This window comes from Glandiceps talaboti, chromosome 11, assembly GCF_964340395.1.
Source record: "Glandiceps talaboti chromosome 11, keGlaTala1.1, whole genome shotgun sequence".
NCBI lineage: Eukaryota > Metazoa > Hemichordata > Enteropneusta > Spengelidae > Glandiceps > Glandiceps talaboti.
In genome coordinates, this window is record NC_135559.1 from 426,018 (window position 1) to 447,752 (window position 21,735).

The following is a 21,735-nucleotide window of genomic DNA, read 5'->3' on the forward strand; positions in this document are numbered from 1 at the left end:
ACAGCTTATCTTCGCAACTCGGAAGACCTTGGTGGGTCAAATTACCCAGAATGCATTGTGATTTTAACTTCCGCCCTGCTCAGGTGATCTTTCACGTTAGGGCTCCACCGGAGAAAGAATGAGTTCCACAGTGGAATCACCGAATATTTCCCAAAGTATTTTACCGACCAATACATCTCCGACATTACAACCTGGTACATATTGTTCATTGTTTGGAGAAGACCCATCAGGAAAATGTGTAAGTAGGATGTACTTTTCACTAAATAAAGTTAAGGAAAAGATTTTTCAGCTTGTGACGTGACGTCTGTATGTTGTGATTTTTCTGAGCTGACTGGTTATGAGTCATTCACTGTTTAGTTTTATCAATCCCTACACGTTGACAGAATACAACACGAAAGTACAACATTTAGTTTCAGCATTTATCACATATCGTGACTCCATTACCTTTATTTTGCAATGTTTTATCTTTAATATTTCCAAATATGATTTTCAATTCAACATAAATTGTACTTTGATTTAAAAGGCAAAAAATCATATTTATGAATAACAATGTGTGTCACATGGGTTCTGAACAGTGAAAGTGTTTTATTCACAAGGTATTTGGATGGAGATATTAAAGGGAGCATATTTTCACGATTTAGCTGTAGATTATGATATTTTTTGAGTTTATAATCATTCATTTTGTTATATTAATATATAGTATTGTCATTATTGATGACAATGATGTGACATCTCTTATTTATATTCCGTCATAATTTCCATCACCATTTTTAACACTTATACTCATTTAGTAGACATAACACATGATAACTATTAGGTTGTTGTTGTTGTTGTTGTTGTTTTTTTTTTTGTTTTTTTTTTGTTTGGGGGGGGGGTAGCTTTGGCAAGGTCAGGTTATTATGGGAACAAACAACACTATCCTCAAGATTGAATATGAATTTAGAAATTGAATGTGGGTCAACAGAAAATTTGGGTGAGAAAGGCAGTTGTGTGGCAAAGCTATAGAATAAGTTAGTCTGTATTAAAGAGTCTGAAAGACTATTTTTAATCCTTATGGCTCCCCTGATAAGATCGCCCCAATGCAAACATGGGAGTGAATGATTGAATCATTATTAATTAAATAATTAATTCTTATTAATTATTTATATTGATGACTTTTTCTTTTTAATTTTGGTTACCTTGATTGAAAATTTTACACATAAAATGATAAAAATTTTGTGATATCAATAATGAATAAATTATATATTATTGTTAATTTGACAAGTTTACAGATGATAAAATATTGAAGATTCTTAATATTGACTAATTTCTTTTTTACCACAGGATGCAATTATTGCTGTAAAGAGGTGTACAGCCTCTTTGTCACTGATTGGTTGGTAAGTATGCAAAAATGTGTAGTATTGATGGTTCAAATTGAGTGATCTGATTGGTCTAGACATCAAACTAATATGTCTAAAAAAAGTGATATATGAACAGTTAGCACATGTTCCAAGTTTTAATGTTTATATATACTACTAAGTACTTGTTGTTCACATTGTCTTCTGTTCCAACATGGTCCACAGCGGTAGTAATCTCTGTGAATTGTCAGAGGAAGATTTTCTACATGAGACAGGGTGGTTTAAGGATATTTTGAAGGCAGCTGAATGTAAGGACAATCGGGCACGGTACTTGACTAGGCAAGAGTCGAAATATGTATGTGTCCTGCAAAAATGAGGAAAGTGTAAGAATTCACACTGACAGACTCATTACATAACCACCACCTCACCCCACCCCTGAATGAAGAGACTGATATTAGTTTCAAACTTAGTAAGGGGCTTCACCTATTTCAGGAGGTATGTAATTTGCCCAAAACTGACCAAGTACGGGCAGAGTTACGAGTAAGGGGTATGTGATATTAGTAGCTACCATTAGTAAGGGGTATATGATATTAGTAGCTACCATTAGTAAGGGGTATGTGATATTAGTAGCTACCATTAGTAAGGGGTATGTGATATTAGTAGCTACCATTAGTAAGGGGTATGTGATATTAATAGCTAGCTTTAGTAAGATCAGTTCCCCCCATAAAATGAAATTACAAGGTCATTGTCGCTCATTTAATTCTGTTATATGAACTGTTGAAATCTTCCCAAGCACAGTACATTCTGAGTCAGCCTTTTTGGTTTTACTGTACTTTCCATCTTATATGGAAAAAATTATGGTCATGGAAAATACAGGTCACGATGGAAAAAGGTAATCTACAGGTTTATTCCCTAATTCTATCATGTACTGTTTTCCACTCACAGTTTGTTTATGATAGCAGTGATATGGATATTTAGGAAGTACCAATTCTTCCCACAAAGATTGATTTTATACCTCAGTTTAGCAGCATTATGTGACAGCATTGCGTATTTAATGGTAAGTTGACTCAAGTGACATATACATTATTTAATAATAAAACAGTATTAAAAGACAAAAAATTAAAAAAAAAAAAATATAGACAAGTTGAATAAGGGCCAGCTCAGCTCTGTGGGCCTACATTCCTGCAAAGTATTGGAATGTCCTTTGAAAATTTTGTGTATTCCTTGAAATCTCTGGCAAATGAAATGTATGAAATTTTCAGTCTTAAAATGTTGAAATCTCTGTTGGCATGGTTACTTGATGAGTTACTAAGCAATATGTTTACTACCTTACCCAAACAGGGAGATCTTCATCCCGATGGACCATTGTGTGACTTCCAGGCGTGGTGGTTGACTTTCTTTGGTAAGAATAAATTAAATTACTTTGCAGTATTCCTTTGTGTGAGATTCAAAAGCCAAAAGGTAATTCCTTGGAGTTATATCAATCTTATGATTTCTTCCATGAAAAAGATGAAAGTTTATATAAATCCTGTCTTAGTCATGTGAATTTCATACAGTAATATCATTCTTTTGTACAGAGAATTCTCAGTCATTCTATTCTCTGAAGGTTTATGTATGTCACCACTTGAGGGCGTACTTCCCAATGGTGTTATAACCATAGATCTCTCATCTCTTGCTACCCATCAAGTTTACCTTATGAGGGTGTAATACTAAAAGTTATTGTACAAGTGTTAATGTTCTAGCCCACAAAAAAGACTGGTAAATGTGTAAAATATTTGTTATTGTACATACAATAACAAACTTTTTTACTCATTTTTTAGCATTTTACAATTTATTGAGTAACAAACAAGGACTTGGCGTATGTTGTTTCACATTGATTTTCCAAGTAGGAAGCTATGATAAAATTGTTTTATAAATTAAAAATCCCAAATCAACACCCAATCCTCATCCATATGGCCACTTTAAGATGGATCTTAATATGAACAGCACTTTAATTTTAAAATATATTAGTGTAGAAGAAATGAAATGACAATATATGATAACAAATGTAAACATACATGTGTAATAGTCAGTAAGTTATAGATTTCAATATTCTTGTGTTATTTTGACTTTCAGATTGGTGTGTGCTACTCTGGGTGTGCTGTATAACATTTAATTTATTCTGTAATGCTGTGAGACAAGTCAAAACAGATCGATATGAACTGTAAGTAGAATGTATTTTAGTACATTTCAATCCTTTAATTATGACATTCTGACTGGTCTAGCATTAGACTCGCTCAATATTAAGACTGACTGTCAATTAATATATCTAACCACATCATACACATGGGTCTTTTTTCTTTCAATAAAATGTTTATACATTGAAACTAAATGTTGTTTGTGACAAGTCATTGTATGGACTACAACAAAGACTGATGCATGCTTTTAGAAACACAGGCAAACTGACGGTTGACAAAGCCCATAGATTGGAAGAAGTGAAATGTTATTTTCACATCATCTAATTCTAAGTTAAGTCATGCCATCAGACTTGAACTGCTTATTTTATCATGCAAAAATAAGGACATTTTATTTTCCCCAATTATTTGATTACTTTTTTCAGCATCTACCATTTGTTGTGTTGGGGTGTGTCCTTCATCATAGCCTGCCTGCCATTAATAGGCAACCATTATGGACCAGCTGGTGCTTGGTGGTAAGTAACAAGCAGTTGTAATAGTGCTGTTTTGTCATAAATATCTTGTCTTTGACATCTTGAAACAAGTAAGAAAATGAAGGTTTTTTACTTGGATCCCTCATTTACTGAATATATGAAATATGACATGTGATAATGTAGGTGTGCTAAGTTACTAGATCCTCACATTTCAGTTAAGTTAACAATGTTGTTTTTTCTTCAGTTGGATATCTGGTGATAATGCCACAACCTGGAGATTTGCCATGTAAGTACATTTACTCTGTTAAGCAAGTATCTAAACTTTCCCTTTGTTAGTCTGCTACCAGGGTCAGTGTTTAATAATTTCAATTGCTGTGTAGAGTTCTCTGATTTTTGGGTGCGGACCCAAAACACTTTGATTTGATTTACCATACTATGTGTACAGCTACACAAATATGTTTATGGGCAGGTGATTCAGTAATGAGCAGTTTGTACAATATTACAATTAAGTCATTATGTTGAAGAAAACACTTTAAAAAAAAAAATGTACCAGTTGCAGATAGTGCAGCTGTAACTTCATTGTAGTAAAAATTGGAGATACTTCCAGTATGATGACAACTGATGGCCATCTTCTGATCATTCTGACCTCATCTTTAGAATTAAATATGACCTAAAAAAAGTCTTTTGTATTGTTTAGAATAGAAAGGAGTTCAGATAACAATATTTGTTGGGAATTACAAGACATGTTTATTTATTAAAGTGACACAGGATAGGAATATTTTCTGTAGAATATTTCTAATCTATGAAGAGAAAGTTGTTGAAGCACATGTAACATTTCAATTCATCCAACTTATTTTGTTATCAATATGCTACACCATATTCCAGTTATTCAAAAAACAAAGGATTACATATTTTGGCCACTAGGGGCTGATGTTTAGGAGCAACTTTTGACTACATGTCAGAGAGTTGATAGTTTGAGTACTAAAGCATCCTTTAACAAATTCTCACTTCCCAGTGTTTCATGGCTTAGTTGTAATGTGATTTATCACCCTTTGTGACACTTCTTTCAAAAAGTTAATAACTGGAATATGATGTATACATTGTATATGGCACACTAAGTCTGATTTTGCTGTTCATTTCTTGTGTTTATAGTTGGTATGGACCATTGTTTGTTATCATATTCTTGATGTTTGTAGTGTATACATACATCATTATACACGTCAATAGAAAGGTAAGATGCACAGTCTATGTACTTAGTTTGTATATATTGATAATACACATTAATAGTTCAAATTAAAATTAGGCCATTTTAGAATCCAACATGGCTATCAAATCTGTGTTAACTCAATGGGAAATAAACTTGATTTCTTTGGGCGAAACAGACAATGATCTTTATGGTATAGTATACATAGTCTAGAAACAAAATTAATGTCATTCAGAGCTTCTATTCTTTAGTTAATAAATGCTGCAAGTATCATTTCAATTTTGATCTCGCAATGATAAACAAAATAATTCAATTATAAATATTTCAACAGGTGAAAGCTTGGGAAGGAACCTATGATCCTGAGACAGAGAGAAGTAAACAACTCCTGAAAGAAGAAATCAAACCACTCTTAGTTTATCCGTTCATCTACTTACTTATTTCAATATTTCCACTGATAAATAGGTAAATATTTATTTCAGTATTTCCACTGAAAAATTTTTATTTGAACATTTCCACTGGTAAATAGGTAAATACTTTGAAATATTAAAGATCTTGCAAATCTAAGTTAATATTTATTGATGGAAAAAAAAAATGAAATCAGTGATGCATACAAAATATGGAAAATTCCGAACTAATCTTTGTATGGGTGTTATATTCATCCATCTACTTATCTCAATATTTCCACTCATAAATATATCAAATTTAAATAATATCTCAATCTACATATAGATATCTCAGGATGGAATTATTAGGAATCTTTCTAATACAGAGTACAGAATGCAATAAGTTGTGATGACCAATGTACACTCTAAATAACATTTTTTGTCGTGGGTCAAACTGATAAAACTTGGGTTTATTGCGAGTCAGTCACCACATGGATAGAGAATGCGACATTCTGGCATGTCACAAGAGATTGTTATAGTCTGTGATGCAGCAAATTGGCTTGGAGAGCAATCTGGTGATGATTACGATCCAATGTTTGTGTAGGTAATTGACTTAAACTTTGTTGTTATTATAGAATACAGAATGCAGTAAGTCATAATAACCCAATCTTTGTACTGGTATTACTACATGCCTTGACATCACCACTTCAAGGTGCAATTAATGCCATCGTGTATGGATTAGACAAAGAAACTAGAAGTAGACTGACTTGGACTCAGATCAAGGTATGTTTATGACTTATGTATGCATGAAAAGTATGTGCTTGTGGTAACAGTTGTGTGATGGTTATCTTATATTGACAAGGCACCATGGCTGTTTTATGTAAAATATATGCTGGTTGTATTGTTTGTAGTAATAATTATACACTAGATGTGTTATGTTGACTTTGTGCCAGTTTTGTTGTCAATTATGAGCTGATTATGTCAATTATGGACAAGTAGTATTATGTCAATTATGTGCTGGTTTTGTCAATTATGTGCTGGTTGTGTTATGTCAATTACGGACTGGTTTTGTCAATTATGCACTGGTAGTGTAACGTCAATTATGTGCTGGTAGTGTTAATGTTATGTCAATGTGTTGGTTGTGTCAATTATGTGCTTGTGTTATGTCATTTATGTGCAGTTTTGTTAGATATGTACTGCTAGTGTTATGTCAATTATGTGCTGGTAGTGTTATGTCAATGTGTTGGTTGTGTCAATTATGTGCTTGTGTTATGTCATTTATGTGCAGTTTTGTTAGATATGTACTGCTAGTGTTATGTCAATTATGTGCTGGTTTTGTTATGTCAATTATGTGCTGGTAGTGTTATGTCAATTATTTGTTGGTAATTTTATGTCTGTTATATGCTGGTTATGTCAAGTATGTGCTGGTTGTGTTACGTCAATTATGTGCTGGTTATGGTACATCAATTATGTGCTGGTTATGTTACGTATGTGCTGGTTGTGTTAAGTATGTGCTGGTTGTGATATGTCACTTTTGTGCTGGTTTTGTTATGTCAATTATGTGCTGGGTATGTCAATTGTGTGCTGGTTTTGTTTTGCCAGTTATGTGCTGGTTATGTCAAGTGTGTGCTGGTTATGTTAAGTGTGTACTGGTTATGTTAAGTGTGTGCTGGTTATGTCAAGTGTGTGCTGGTTATGTTAAGTGTGTACTGGTTATGTTAAGTGTGTACTGGTTATGTTAAGTGTGTACTGGTTATGTTAAGTGTGTGCTGGTTATGTCAAGTGTGTGCTGGTTATGTTAAGTGTGTACTGGTTATGTTAAGTGTGTACTGGTTATGTCACATCACAAATGTGCAAATGATGAATTCCTGAATATGATACAAAGTATATTAGTGTATATTATAATGTATGCATAATTGTTATTTGAAGTGTGCAAGACATGAATACTTTGCCAATAAAGTTTGCACCTAACTAACGTTTACAGCCTGTCTATGTGCCTGTCTATCTGTCTGTTTGTGTGACTAATTTTGTAGCTGTCTGTTCTCACATTCTATGTAATTGTGCTTTTTTTGTATTTGTTTCCATTCTCTACACTCACATCACAATGTTAAACATTAAATTCAAACTCAAACTGTCAAACATAGCGATTCACAATCCAACCTTCTAAAAGTAAAAGTAAAACTCTCAATTTTAAGAATAACTGAAGTTATATGGTTTTTCTCCAAAACTGAAATAAATGTAAGCCAAGAATTAACTTCTCATATCATGTCCTTCCACCCTGTAGCTAGTCTCCTAATGTTCATTCCCATATTGTGATTATAAAATCAGTTGAGTTTAAATCCTATGTCAATGGTCAAACTGTTTCCCCAGTAAGAATTCAACATTCAGGCAGTTACAGTTCAAAGTTCATCTTCCAAAGTTTATACCAAATGAGAGTCGAACGTTCTTGTAGAGAATTAAAATTTCTACATTAGAGATTCGAAAGTTTGGGAACTATATTGCTGCAAAATTAGAGTTCTAAGTACATACAGAATGAGGGTTTAAAATACACATGTAGCCAAGGGTCAAAGTTCACCAAATGAGGTGTCAAAGTTCACAGAAAATGAGAGTGCACACAATGTAAAAGTTCAAAGTCCAATCAGTGAAGTTTCTAAGTTTATTAATTTAGGACCCTATGCAGATTTAACTATCTTTATGCAACATTGAGTCAAGCATTTTTAAACTTACACTTTAGACATCTTAGATTGAGGTTTATATAGTTAGTATTCAGTTACTATGGTGATGAAATGGCACCTGATGAGCCAGTCATATTACATACTGGCTCCTTCCTATTGGTAATTGATTTATTGTAATTTCTACACACAGGTGGCTTTGCAGACTAAATCCACAGACCGAGCACTAATACGAGAGTATCCGTTAGGTGGTGAGATAGACACTCCAGATATTATAGACAACTCTACTTACCCTTTAAGTAATATCAGTGATACACTTGTAGTTCGTAATAGTCTATCGGCTAGCAATCGCTACTCCTAAAATTGACTGACGGAACTCACTCGCACCATTGGCTTTAAGGTTAGCTATGGGAAGGTTGTTTGTATCTTTTGGACGTTTCCAAAGTCATTTGCATGTTAATATGAGGGATCCTATGTTCAGGGCACCGAAGGTTTCTAGTTTTAGTAGAGTAGAATGAAATCACTCTAGAAGTTCATATTTCATCTTTTGATCCATGGATTTCCATTTCTGATACATTTTAGGGTGAACAAATGGAAATGAATTGACCAATTGACCATCAACTCCTAATAATGCCCTATACACACAAGTATAGAAAATGGTCAATTTAGACCAAAAACAAGAAAGATTTGTCATGCATTATTCAGAGTCTGCCTTGCCAGTATTCAAAAACACTTCATATTAATACAGTAACTGCAATCACTGTCCAGGGGGTGGTGAAGGTAACTTCAACATCATCTAGTCTGTCTGCTGCCCTCTACAGTCTGTACAAGGAAAGCATTTCAACACGCAAACCTTCTGTGTTACTGAACACCTTCATCTGTGCTTGATACTTTTCATGCTGTGAATGCATTCTGAAGCAGCCAAAGCAATAATTAAATAATAATGTAAGATGAATTTCTAGTGGCTACGTTGGCTTCTAATGAGGTCAAATAAAGGCCAATGAATTTCAAGTGGCTATGTTGGCTTCTAATAAGGTCATATAAAGGCCAATGAATTTCTAGTGACTACGTTGGCTTCTAATGAGGTCAAATAAAAGCCAATGTTACATTGGATTAAGATTTATATGAGAGTGAAACACAGCTTTTGTGGCAGATGTAAACAAAAAAATAACAATTTTCTCACCAAAACTTTGATCCAAATCTGACATAGGCCTTTAAAAGAGAAAAATTGAGACATCAGAAGTTTAACTTGAAAAACCCAGCTGAGGTGTGATGCTAAATAGACATTCTGTTGTATCATACTTGGATATTTCAGTGGTTTTGTAGAGAAGTCAAAAATATCCAAACAGTTGGTAACATCATGATTGGAGTTTGAAAATGTATTACAATAGAAGAATCTTGTGTGACACCAGAAATTCATCTACAGGGAGTTATAATGCATGCCTGTATGAGCATGACAAGATAACAAGACTTACCAGTTGTAATAACTAATGTGGTTGTGTGATAATGGATAACTATCTTCACATTGTTATCTTGCTGTTTATTTCCATAGCAATAAACCTCCCTTTGTAAAGTGTTAATGTCATATTAAGATCATTCATTTTCTATTCATTGGTGTTAGTAATATACACATTAATGTGTGTTACCAATGTTATTGTATACTGCAGTCTGTGGTTCATTGCATCATGACAATCACTGGAATTTCTGGTCACTCCTGGAAATTCCTTGAAAGTCTTGAATTTGTACTTGCTTCTGGAATGTCTTGGAATTTCAGCTCACTTCGTGAAATTCCTGAGAAACTACAAGTCTTAGGGGGTCTTTTCATTGTGAGTCACAGACAAGTAGTGACAAGGTCCCCATGTCACAAAATATTTGCCAGCTGAATGAAGAAAAAAATTGTGGAATATTATAATTATACTTGTGCAATTTATATTTGAAAAATTTGGGGAAAAATACTGGTGCTTTTACATTCTATTCAGAATTCAATGACGTAAATACCCATCTGTTGTTACATGGATGAAAAGAAAATTCCACTGTCCCTCACTGTGTACAATGTTCCTTGTATTACAGTTAGCTGTACAACAGCGTTACTCCCAACCAGTTCGTATCCAGGAATATCCTGTCGAGGCCGACTTCCCAACAATGGCTCCGGAGATTCCGAAGGACCAGGACCAGGATCAGTCAACGGAACAGCCAACTAACATGGAAGATAATCCCACACTCAATGATAATGATAATGATGATCAACCCCTGGCAAATAGCGAATAAGGTGATCCGATGGTAGTGTGAAAAATAAGAATACCTGTAAGGACTACCATGATTGGCCATTCATCGATGTTAATATTAAAATCAACCAATAAAGCTAGACTTCTCATTACAGATGAAATCTTCAACTCACAGATTTAAAAAAAAATTGAAAACAAATCCCAATTTATTTTACTCTGTGAGTAGAAATTTTCAGTTGTAACTATGAACCCAAGAACAATTATTCCAGACTTTATGCTGTTGAATGAGAGTTGGGCAAACTCTATAATTATTAGCCAGTCAATAATGTAGATAATGAAAACAACCAATAAAAATAGGCCTTATATTGTTTTGTGAAAGTTTTTAAAGGGGCATACTGATTGGCTCCTACCCATTTTCAATGAGTAAATCAACCAATAAGGATCAGAGTTTTCATGTTTTATTGAAGCTTTATTAGGTCTTCATGGTCAAAGTTGAACTCAAATCAACCAATAAGGCCAGTTGTCTCATGACATTAATTAATGTCATGTACAGAGTGTCATGAAGTCCTGTAAGATCTGCAATGATTGGCCAATATTCCATTATGATATCAACCAATAACGCTGAGAGACATCTTATGTCTAATAAGGTCTACAATGATTGGCCAATAGTCAATGATGGTATTGATATCATCCAATAAGGCCAGCTCTTACTACATGTAAGTGTCATGAAGTTCTGTAAGGTCTAAAATGATTGGCCAATATTTGATAATGATATTATTATCAACCAATAACACTGAGAGACATCTTATAAGGTCTACAATGATTGGCCAATTGTAAATGATTGTATAGGTATCATCCAATAAGGCCAGCTCTTACTAAGTGTCACAAAGTCCTGTAAGGTTTGCAGTGATTGACCAATATTTAATGATGATATTATTATCAACCAATAACGCAGAGAGACATCTCATGTCTTTATGTCTTATAAGGTCTACAATGATTGGCCATTAGTCAATGATTGTATTGATATCATCCAATAAGGCCAGCTCTTACTACGTGTCATGAAGTCCTGTAAGATCTACAATGATTGGCCAATAGTCAATGATGGTATTGATATCATCCTATAAGGCCAGCTCTTACTAAGTGTCATGAAGTCCTGTAAGATCTACAATGATTGGCCAATAGTCAATGATGGTATTGATACCATCCAATATGGCCAGTTCTTACAAAGTGTCCTGCAAATCCTATAAGTATACAATGATTGGCTGAAATTCAATTCCAATATTGTAACAAACTAATGATGTTATCAGTGACATTTCTCCGACCAATAAATTTCATGCAAGAAAATTGCTAATATATATAAAAACTGAAAAAACCCCAATTTTAAGTAAAATATAACAATGAAATAGAAACCAGAAACTTTATTTTTCAATTTTATGTATATAGATGTATATTACAGATAATTTCATAAAAGATAGTGGTACTTGTATTTTCTTAGTGTTGACTTTAAGTAAAATGTTCTCTCCACAGATTGGTCAATGTGGCCATATAGAGACAATATCAGAAATATGTTTGGCTTGTTTTTATCAACTTGTGCCCAATTTTAGTGCAGTCTCAGAAAAGTAATGGACAAGCTGTAAGAATATTTCCATGAGTGTAATCCTGTGTACTTGAACACAGGATTACATATGTGTTCAGTACATTGTGTTCTGAATATTGTCAGCCATTGATCAATCATGTGCATCACCAATGTACATAAATTACACTATGCTTATCAACTGATGTCTATTGTAATGTAAAAATCAGAAAACATTGTAATCTTCCAGTATACAGTAAGAAGGAAGACACTGTACACTCTGATAGGGTTGTTAGTTGGGAGTCTACCAAACCTGTGTATTGTCCAGACATTACCAAGTTCTCTGTTAAGGCATGTGTACAAAAGTTTTCTTAGTGGCTGCGGATACAAGCTTACAGTAAAAGTGTTTTCCTAAGTGGTTATCTATTAAAAGTGCACTGGCTGTAACTGGTGTTAATCAGACAACCAACAATATATTCACTGTACAACATTGTTATACTATCGATAATTAGACACTACACTTTGATTACCGAATTTACATGAGGTAGGAAGACTTTGATTACTGTGAATTTACGTGGGGTAGAAGCCATTGAGGCTTTTAAAGATCCCTTACTGTTCTGAGGTGGTTATCAATAGGTGTATTAGTAATAACCCTTTCTGGTAAACTGTTCCAAATGATTCGAGGCCATAGCTATAAGTAATACAGTGATTGGTTGAAACCATGATTGAATTCAAAGCTATAGACTCAATTAGTAATTGATTAGCATATTGCACTATATTATGTACAACTACACATATATATTTACTCAACAGGTGGTTCAAAACTGTATAGAATGTGTGTGAGCAAGTCGTTCTAACAAAACAGTTTTAAAAAATTCTCCTGCTTTAAACTAAAACCAGTGTGTACATAATTGACAAAAATATGACCTGTTTGAGTCTGTTTCACTCCAAAAAATTTAGTTTTGTATTGTATTCTTAGTCTTAATAGTGTAATTTTACAAACATGTAAAAAAATTAGTTTTGTAGCTGATCCAGATTCACAAATTCTGAGTCAGTGGTATCCCTAACACTACAAGAATTCTTCATTGTATTGAAACTAGATTCACAAGTTCTCACTGGTATCCCTAACACTACAAGAATTCTTCATTGTATTGAAACTAGATTCACAAGTTCTCACTGGTATCCCTAACACTACAAGAATTCTTCATTGTATTGAAACTAGATTCACAAGTTCTCAGTCACTGGTAACACTACAAGAATTGTTCGTTGTGTTGAAACTAGAAGAGATAGTTTTCTTCCAAATGTGTCGATGCAGTGACTCATATTTGTAGCTAAAGAACAAACTTACCATCAGCATTTTGTAAATTTGTTTACAGTGTACATACAATTTTGCAATATGTGCACTTCTAAATGAAATAATTCATAGTTGGTAGATGTCAGTATATGGTCTGTTAATGAATTCCCACCATTTATCAAATGTTGTATATATTTATTATATTTTCAAATTAGTTATTTCATTATATATGTTTGTTTGTTTGTTTTTGTGTGCATGCAATGTACTTTTCATTATTATCCTAATTTTTTGGGGGAAATATTTCTGTGTTAACAGGATGAAAGTTAAAACTCAGTGAAAATAAAATTTAAAATAAAGCAAAACAAAAAGTGACCATATAAAAGCTTTTGTCAATTAATCTTGTGGAAATAATTTTGTGTCGTCATAGCAACTTGTAAATTCTATCACTTTATCTTGGTGTCTCTGTTATTTGGGGACAAAAAGAAAGTATAAACATTCACCCATAAAGTCATTAATATGTGTGTTTTAATCAATCACATAATATTCTGCCCATTGATAAGTTAGTCTTCATTGGTAGCAGTTACCTAATGTCCAAATGTCTGTATTTTGTCATATCAAGATGCTACTTATATACAGTTTACATCATTCTAATAGTTGGGAGGTTTAAGTAACTGTCAGGTGATTTCTCTCAGAGGTCACCTGACCAAACACCATAACATTATTATGCTGATGACGTCTGAATGATTCAGATGAAAGATACGTAGTTGCTTCAAAAACTAGAATCCAATAGGTAGCTTTATTACTACTAATATACATAAAGTGTTCTATTTCATGGGTTTTGCCAACTATGACCATGTACATGGGCAGGGATCACAGTGATGCAAGGCTCAAACAGAGACCTGCCTGTCAACTATGACCATGACATGGTTCACAGTGATGCAAGGCTCAAACAGAGACCTGCTTGTACTCCAGGTTGTAGTACAGTACCTACAGCATTGATGGCTGACTTCCCTTGGGTACCATGCCTTTGAAGGTGTGGTCACTCAAATCTGCATTTGGGTTTCACAACAGGGTCGTCTGCTATGATGCCCACAAGTGGGGCTTGCCTCTTCCCCTTCCCCCTCCACTTTAATCAGTGGCATCATTATAATTGCCTCTGTGTCTTCTTATTTAATTAACAGTGTCATATTTCATTGGTATTTTGACCAAATAACAAGCAAACAATGCAAAAAAACTATATATTTTGTTCAGTGTATTTGACCCTAGTGAGTCAATAGGATTTATGTATGTATGCCTGCATGCACAGTTCAAGAGAATAAGTGTGTATGCAAGCAAGATATTATTTCTTTGACTATTTTATAAGAAAAGATACAGAAAGTTCTCCTGATTGGCTAATAATGAGTGAAGGTGCTCAGTGGACAACAAGATGTATTTATATTGGAGGAGTAATTAAATCATGAATATCAGGTGCACCATTGGAGAAGTTTTCTTAGCCAATCAAATTGAAGTTGTTGCATTACCTTAGATAACCAGGTGTACCATTGGAGAAGTTTTCTTAACCAATGAAATTGAATTGTTGCATTACCTTAGATAACTAGGTGCACCATTGGAGAAGTTTTCTTAACCAATCAAATTGAATTATGGCATTACCTTAGATAACCAGGTGCACCATTGGAGAAGTTTTCTCAGCCAATCAAATTGAATAGTGGCATTACCTCTTGGTAACTAGTTTTCACCACTGTAAAATTCTGATAGCTAATTAAACTGAATTGTGCCATTACTAAATTAAATGTTGTTTCAACATTTGATGTTATGAAATCAATGTGACTGACACTACATTGTGAAATGTGAATAAAGGTATACAGAACACCAAGTTTGTAATGAATATAAGTGTATTTATGGTTGAACGGCTTTGAATCTACAGTTTGCAGGTGTGAGCCCCGTTGTTGCCATTATTTCTGAATGGCTAAAGTCCTTGGGCAAGGTTTGGACCACAACTGTGCCTCAGTCCACCCGGATGTATAGTTGGGGACCTCGTAGGATAGAGGTTGCAATGTGAATGCTTTAACCCTATGCACTTGTAGAGGCTGCAATGGCTTGTATGATTCCCAGGGAGTTGAGGGGTGCCGTAAATTGTAAAGCACTTTGAGCCCAGAGTGGGAAAACACTACATAAAAACCAAAAAAAACCCAGCCCATTATTATTTTTTAATTATTTATATTGATAGTGAAAATGATAATGTATAAAACTTTTGTACACTGTGTGTCTTGTAAGCCAGTTTGACATCCACTGACACAAAGTAATTTCTTGCAGTGTTCCCCATCCAAATGTAGCAGTATTAATAACATTTTGGTCGTGTCAGAGGATAAAATGTAGCAATTTTACTAAGATTTATAGGATAAAATGTAGAAATTAGTAACATTTTTTCTTAGACGACATCCTATGTCAGGTTAACTGGTTTCTATCGTAACACAGATATTACGTGAATTGATCAAGGGTAAATTGACTTGATAAATGAAATGGGTTCCTATCGTTTTTACCTTTAGAGTGGCGAGGTTCAACCTGTTGTCTTGTAGATCTCCCTGTCGTTTTTACCTTTAAAGTAGCGAGGTTCAACCTGTTATCTTGTAGATCTCCCTGTCGTTTTTACCTTTAAAGTAGCGAGGTTCAACCTGTTATCTTGTAGATCTCCCTGTCGTTTTTACCTTTAAAGTAGCGAGGTTCAAACTGTTATCTTGTAGATCTCCCTGTCGTTTTTACCTTTAGAGTGGCGAGGTTCAAACTGTTATCTTGTAGCTCTCCCTATCGTTTTTACCTTTAAAGTGGCGAGGTTCAAACTGTTATCTTGTAGATCTCCCTATCGTTTTTACCTTTAAAGTAGCGAGGTTCAACCTGTTATCTTGTAGATCTCCCTGTCGTTTTTACCTTTAGAGTGGCGAGGTTCAACCTGTTATCTTGTAGATCTCCCTGTCGTTTTTACCTTTAGAGTGGCGAGGTTCAACCTGTTATCTTGTAGATCTCCCTGTCGTTTTTACCTTTAGAGTGGCGAGGTTCAAACTGTTATCTTGTAGATCTCCCTGTCGTTTTTACCTTTAGAGTGGCGAGGTTCAAACTGTTATCTTGTAGATCTCCTTGAAATGAAACAATTGATGTGTTCGAAACGAAGTGAAGGAAGTTTTGACAGCAAACACACGATGACAATAATTTGAACTGTATAGTTTCAAAATGTTAAAATGTTTGTAGTAATTAATTGTATTTTCAATCGAAACTCGGGTTTACTAGACATTTTATTTTAGTCGGTATATGAGATTTTCGATTTCCAATGACTATACATGTAAGTTAGTTACTACTGTTGGTCACTACCCTGTAAACACAGCTAGGATATCACATCCCATAAACGTACGTACAGTAGTTGGATGCAGCATGCAGCACTCAACACATTCATTGGGTGAGTAGCATGTATGGAAACGCCACCAACGACATTATTTAGACATCACCGAGAAAGATGAAAGATCATGAATTGCTCACCAATACAAGTACTCACTGTGTCACCATAGTGCACAGGGGACCCAGGAACCGTGTGACAAACAAAACAAACCAAATCAAACAAATAAATAAACTATCAAATAAATGACAAATGAACAAGCAAACGAACGACAAGTATAGGGACAGATAAAATAATTAAATAAACCAGCAAATAAACAGATACTCGTGGGGGTATACTAGATATGTTTTTTGTACCCATCACTATAAAAAACACAATTCCTGGGTCCCCTGTGCATAGTGTAGTGCCAGTGTTACGACTCCGAAATATATTTTTTTGATGTCTGTATGGACCGTTACATCTTGGAACTTGACAAATCAATCGTTGGTATATACTACTTGTTCTCATCACTTCTTAAAGTCACACCACATATAATGTATTTCTTTAATTTGACAGACTTGCCACCATATCTTGTCCACTGTAAGAATGAAGATGTGTGCATTTTATGACTGACCTAGGTAGTATGGATGTATTTTCGAGTATCAGAATGACATGACTAACCTTGTATGGATGTATCTTCGAGTGCTAGAATGACTAACCTAGGTAGTATGGATGTATCTTCGAGTACCAGAATATATAACATGACTAACCTTGGTAGTATGGATGTATCTTCGAGTACCAGAATGACATGACTAACCTAGGTAGTATGGATGTATCTTCGAGTGCTAGAATTATGGTGATGATAAATGATTCAGCAGAGTGTTCTTCCCAAATTGCAGATTGTCACGACAGTTCTCAGTTTAACCTCAATCTACTACTTCAAACGAAATATTATAATCTCATTTAAATTGTATCTCTACTTCAAAGTACTTTGTTCTCGTTATATCCTTAATCTGTGGTATTCAATTTATTGGACTATACAGTTTATATGCGGTGCCTGATCTACTTTTCGGTTGTTATAATTTCTTACCCTGGAGCAAAAATTTTTTTTTTTCCTTAGGATATTTCGACATTTTTGTTTGAAATGTCTCCAGTACGTGTTTAACTTGCAATATGCCATCGTGAATATCCTGAATGTTGCATCATGGGAAATATGTTGATAAATATGAATTAATCAGTATTGTAAACAATTGTAGTACATTGTTTGTAACTATAAATAATCAATTCATGGTTACCCTGACCATTGTAAAAGGTTTATTCTATCGATAGCTCCAGGTGAGGTATTACCATAACTACAGATAATCCCAGAGTCCTTTGCGTCTGGGCATCATGTGCTCATTCTGGATTGCAAGTTCCGAATCCCCTATTGGAAAACAAAATCTCATCGTTGGGAGTGGGTCTGTAACGATGTAAAGTTAATTTGCAATGGTGTACGTGTCAGAAGTTTTTGAAGGAATTCAGATTAATTTGAATAAAAGGTGGTAAAAGGTTATTGACACTTTGTACATCAGTAGTACCGGGTGCCATCGTACGAATCATTTACAATGGAAGCCAGTTAACTTGGAATTCGAAGTAAACGTCCTCTGACTCGACTACTATTTTGTTAACATTAACTGTCATATTTTACAGTTTGGGTCGACAGAAATCTTACATACATACTATACTTCATCCTCAGGTGAGACAAAAATCTGACCAACATCGTTAAACTTTCTTTGCTTGAGCATAGACGTTGGAGAGACGTCAATGGCTTAAGATATAAACTTTGGGTGACCCGTTCTACTTTTAAAAAGATTGAAATTGTAAAGTCGTAAACCACAGACCTCTTTATGACATTTTTCAAATACTTCATTTTTTTGTTGCGTCAGCGGGAAAAATGTGGGAATGAAATTTTTGTCGAATCATATCACGAATTACTGCAGCAGTGTTGGTAAGATTCTTGTTGTGTATAACATGTATCGATGTTAGTAATACTTGTTTGTCGAGTCAGACAACACTCTGCTGAGTCAAGTTATGTCACGTGACTTCTATTGTAACCATCACACCAAGTTGACTTTCAAAAAAAGAAAGATTTCGGCCCTTTTTCAGACTCGATCGATTTGTATTTGGTTTGTATTTGTTAGTATATTAATGTATACGTGTAGCGGCCGGGCAAGACCAAAAGTTCTGATTCTCAAGAAAATAACTATTAAAAAACTCCTAGATCTGAAATTATTTTGAAGAAAATAATAATAATATATAATGGAACAAAGCGAGGAGGACGGGCAACATGTTTCTGTTTCAATAGTATCCAATTGTAACTTTTGAAAAATAATTGTTGGATGTTTTGTGAGAATACAAATGAAGAAGTCACGCGACTATCGGACAACTACTCATAGAGGTAAAGTACGCTGCACTGTCATGCTTTATGAATACATCATAAATTTCGATAACAGCTCATTTTACGACTGAAAGATGTCAAACAGTGAAGACATATAATATGTCATTAATATTAGAACTGATGACCTTCAACCCACATACCATTGGTAGGACGCGACCACAAATTAAAAAATATGCTACTCGAATTTTGACAACAGGTATCGTCGACTTAAGAACGAAACCCTTTTATCTTACTAACCTTGATTCTAGTCCCGTCAAGGTGGGCGAGACTACCTGTTACTGGGTGAATTTTTGAAATTGAATTTACACCAAAATTGGAGAATATGATACAATAAAACCAGTTAACTTTTAATAGAGCGTTCGACTTACTAACATTGCTACATTTTATCGTTTTTCTCGACAAAACCTTACTAACATTGCTACAAAAATTGAAGTGTAACTTGTCATCTGCTAGGGCAGGCAAATCACCAACAGTTAACGCATACATACATACATACATACATACATACATACATACATACATACATACATACATACATACATACATACATACATACATACATACATACATACATACATAGTGACTTCTGGGTCATCTCGCACTGGAAATAATTCGAATGAACCCCCTCCCCTCAGTATTTTTGCCTAGTAATATTTGACCCCTGACATCGACTCAGCAGTACTTGTTATATTTTCAACGATAAGTTGCCGACTGGTCCTTCCCTATTAGAATTGTTTATATACTGAATGTTTTTTTTTTAAATATAAAAGTACATTTTTCACTTTATTCTATGTTGTTGTACTTCATTTAGTTTAATTTCGGTTAATTGTTTATATTCCGTAACAAATCTAGTTTAATATATGGCAAGTTTCTATACTAACTCTAGCAATAGTGTGTATGGCGGGATGGAGAGAGAGAGAGAGGGGGGGCGGACGGACGGACGGACGGACAGACAGACAGACAGACAGACAGACAGACAGACAGACAGACAGACAGACAGACAGACAGACAGACAGACAGACAGACAGACAGACAGATAGGAGAGGGTGAGAGATGATGTGTGCAGGAGTGAAAGAGGAAGGGGAGACTAACTGGATAATTAATATTTCGTATTTGGAAAGACTATCGGCCAGTAAATATTAAACGCGATATGTAACGTTTATTCTTGGAATATTTGTCACACTGCAGTCAAGGCTTCTATCAGGTTAACTTTGCCAGCACTATTCAGAACTGACGTTCGACATTGCGAATCTGTACATACCTAGGCCTACCGATGTGACACCGAAGTACCTATATATTTGAAACTCATGGTATAAAGTAAATAATCATAGGCGATTCCAAAAATGACCTTTATATACACTGAACCAGAACATTTCAAGTCATACATTCCACTACGCATTTCGATAGATTTAACACTTTTGTCCTGATTTTCATTAACTTATCCTTTCCTTTCTTCAGCGTCAGGCTGGTGATTCCCTGTATGTCAGTTTTTTGAATCTGTACGGAAACCCTTTACTCTTTGTGATATTTTCCCCAATCTTCTAGATAACAGTTTAACCGTGTAAAAATCAGAGGAACATATAACTTAACACCTGCTAGAGATATGCTTACTGTGCCTTTGTTTTCTCTTTATATCAACTCAAACAACTTGTAGAGTAAGTTACTACGGTAAATGACGTAATTTAGGCGGGAACACAATTGAATTGGGCGGGAACACAATTGAATTTGGGCGGGAACACAATTGAACTATTTTGGGTGAACACCAAATCCCGTCAAGAGATTCTACTGTGTCTTAGGAAATGAACACTGACGAATTAGCCCAAGATAAGAACAATAAAAGACTTCTACACGAAAACAATAACACCTTTTCAAATACCACAATAGAACAGTCACTGATAATTTATTGTAAAAGAAGAAAAAGACCTGAAGATATGTACGAGTTCAAAACTCTTCAAATTGAAGCATACCTCTAATAAGAAAACCAGAATGCTAACTTGAGTTATTTCAAGACTATATCTGTGATATAACTGAGTATACAGACGAATGGAATAAAAGTGTTGTACAAAGATACGCTTAGAACTTGGAAACACAGAGTTCAAAACTTTTATACTTTGTATAATTGCGAAAAAGAACATTAGACAACAAATCTTGTGTACATCTATAGCAACGATTACGTTATTGGTTCAACTTTAACCTAGTGTCAACTAGCTGTGGTCATGGATCGGTAGTACAAAAGATAAATGTGAGTTATTTATGAATTCATAATTTCACAGGCCGTTATAAATATTCTGGTTAGACTCACCTCCTGCCATTTCGACATAGCTTCAATTCTTCGTCGCTTCCCTAATTTGTCCGTTCGGTGCTCACGTAAAGGTAAGCATTTTTTCATTTCAACGTGTTTCTTTTGTTATTAAAACCTCAAAACTAAGGACAGGCTGTAAATTACAGAATATTTATTGGTGAAGAGCAGATGATAATTGTGTAAGTGTGGGCAAAATATTAGTTTTTATTTATTTTATTTGTGTTGTCAATTTGCGACATTTAAGCTTTATGTAAAACATACCATTAATTCGTCAAACCTGCGATGGGCAGTTTAAGA

At 34.5% G+C, this 21,735-nt stretch overlaps 1 protein-coding gene across 4 annotated transcripts; it reads left to right on the forward strand.

The window, feature by feature from the left end:
• The first annotated feature begins 2 nt into the window (after positions 1-2).
• Positions 3-15,199, forward strand: LOC144442533 (cyclic AMP receptor-like protein A). 4 transcript variants are annotated; one of them, XM_078131903.1, is made up of 12 exons: positions 3-238; positions 1,324-1,376; positions 2,283-2,394; positions 2,679-2,739; positions 3,453-3,540; positions 3,937-4,026; positions 4,229-4,270; positions 5,137-5,215; positions 5,520-5,650; positions 6,207-6,354; positions 8,437-8,494; positions 10,314-15,199. In XM_078131903.1, the coding sequence occupies exons 1-12, from the start codon at positions 119-121 to the stop codon at positions 10,442-10,444; spliced, it is 1,113 nt and encodes a 370-aa protein (XP_077988029.1). In that variant the 5' UTR covers positions 3-118; the 3' UTR covers positions 10,445-15,199. The 4 variants fall into 4 exon arrangements, with proteins under 4 accessions (XP_077988029.1, XP_077988030.1, XP_077988028.1 ...); XM_078131904.1 differs by having other exon boundaries at positions 4-238; positions 8,437-8,643; positions 10,314-10,447; XM_078131902.1 differs by lacking the exon at positions 8,437-8,494 and having other exon boundaries at positions 10-238.
• The last annotated feature ends 6,536 nt before the right edge of the window (positions 15,200-21,735 follow it).

Coding starts and splice junctions, on each gene's coding strand:
- LOC144442533 (XM_078131902.1), top strand. CDS start 119: ATGAGTTCCACAGTGGAATCACCGAATATTTCCCAAAGTATTTTACCG. Junction 3,541..3,936: donor AAAACAGATCGATATGAACT/GTAAGTAGAATG, acceptor TACTTTTTTCAG/CATCTACCATTTGTTGTGTT. Junction 6,355..10,313: donor TGACTTGGACTCAGATCAAG/GTATGTTTATGA, acceptor CTTGTATTACAG/TTAGCTGTACAACAGCGTTA.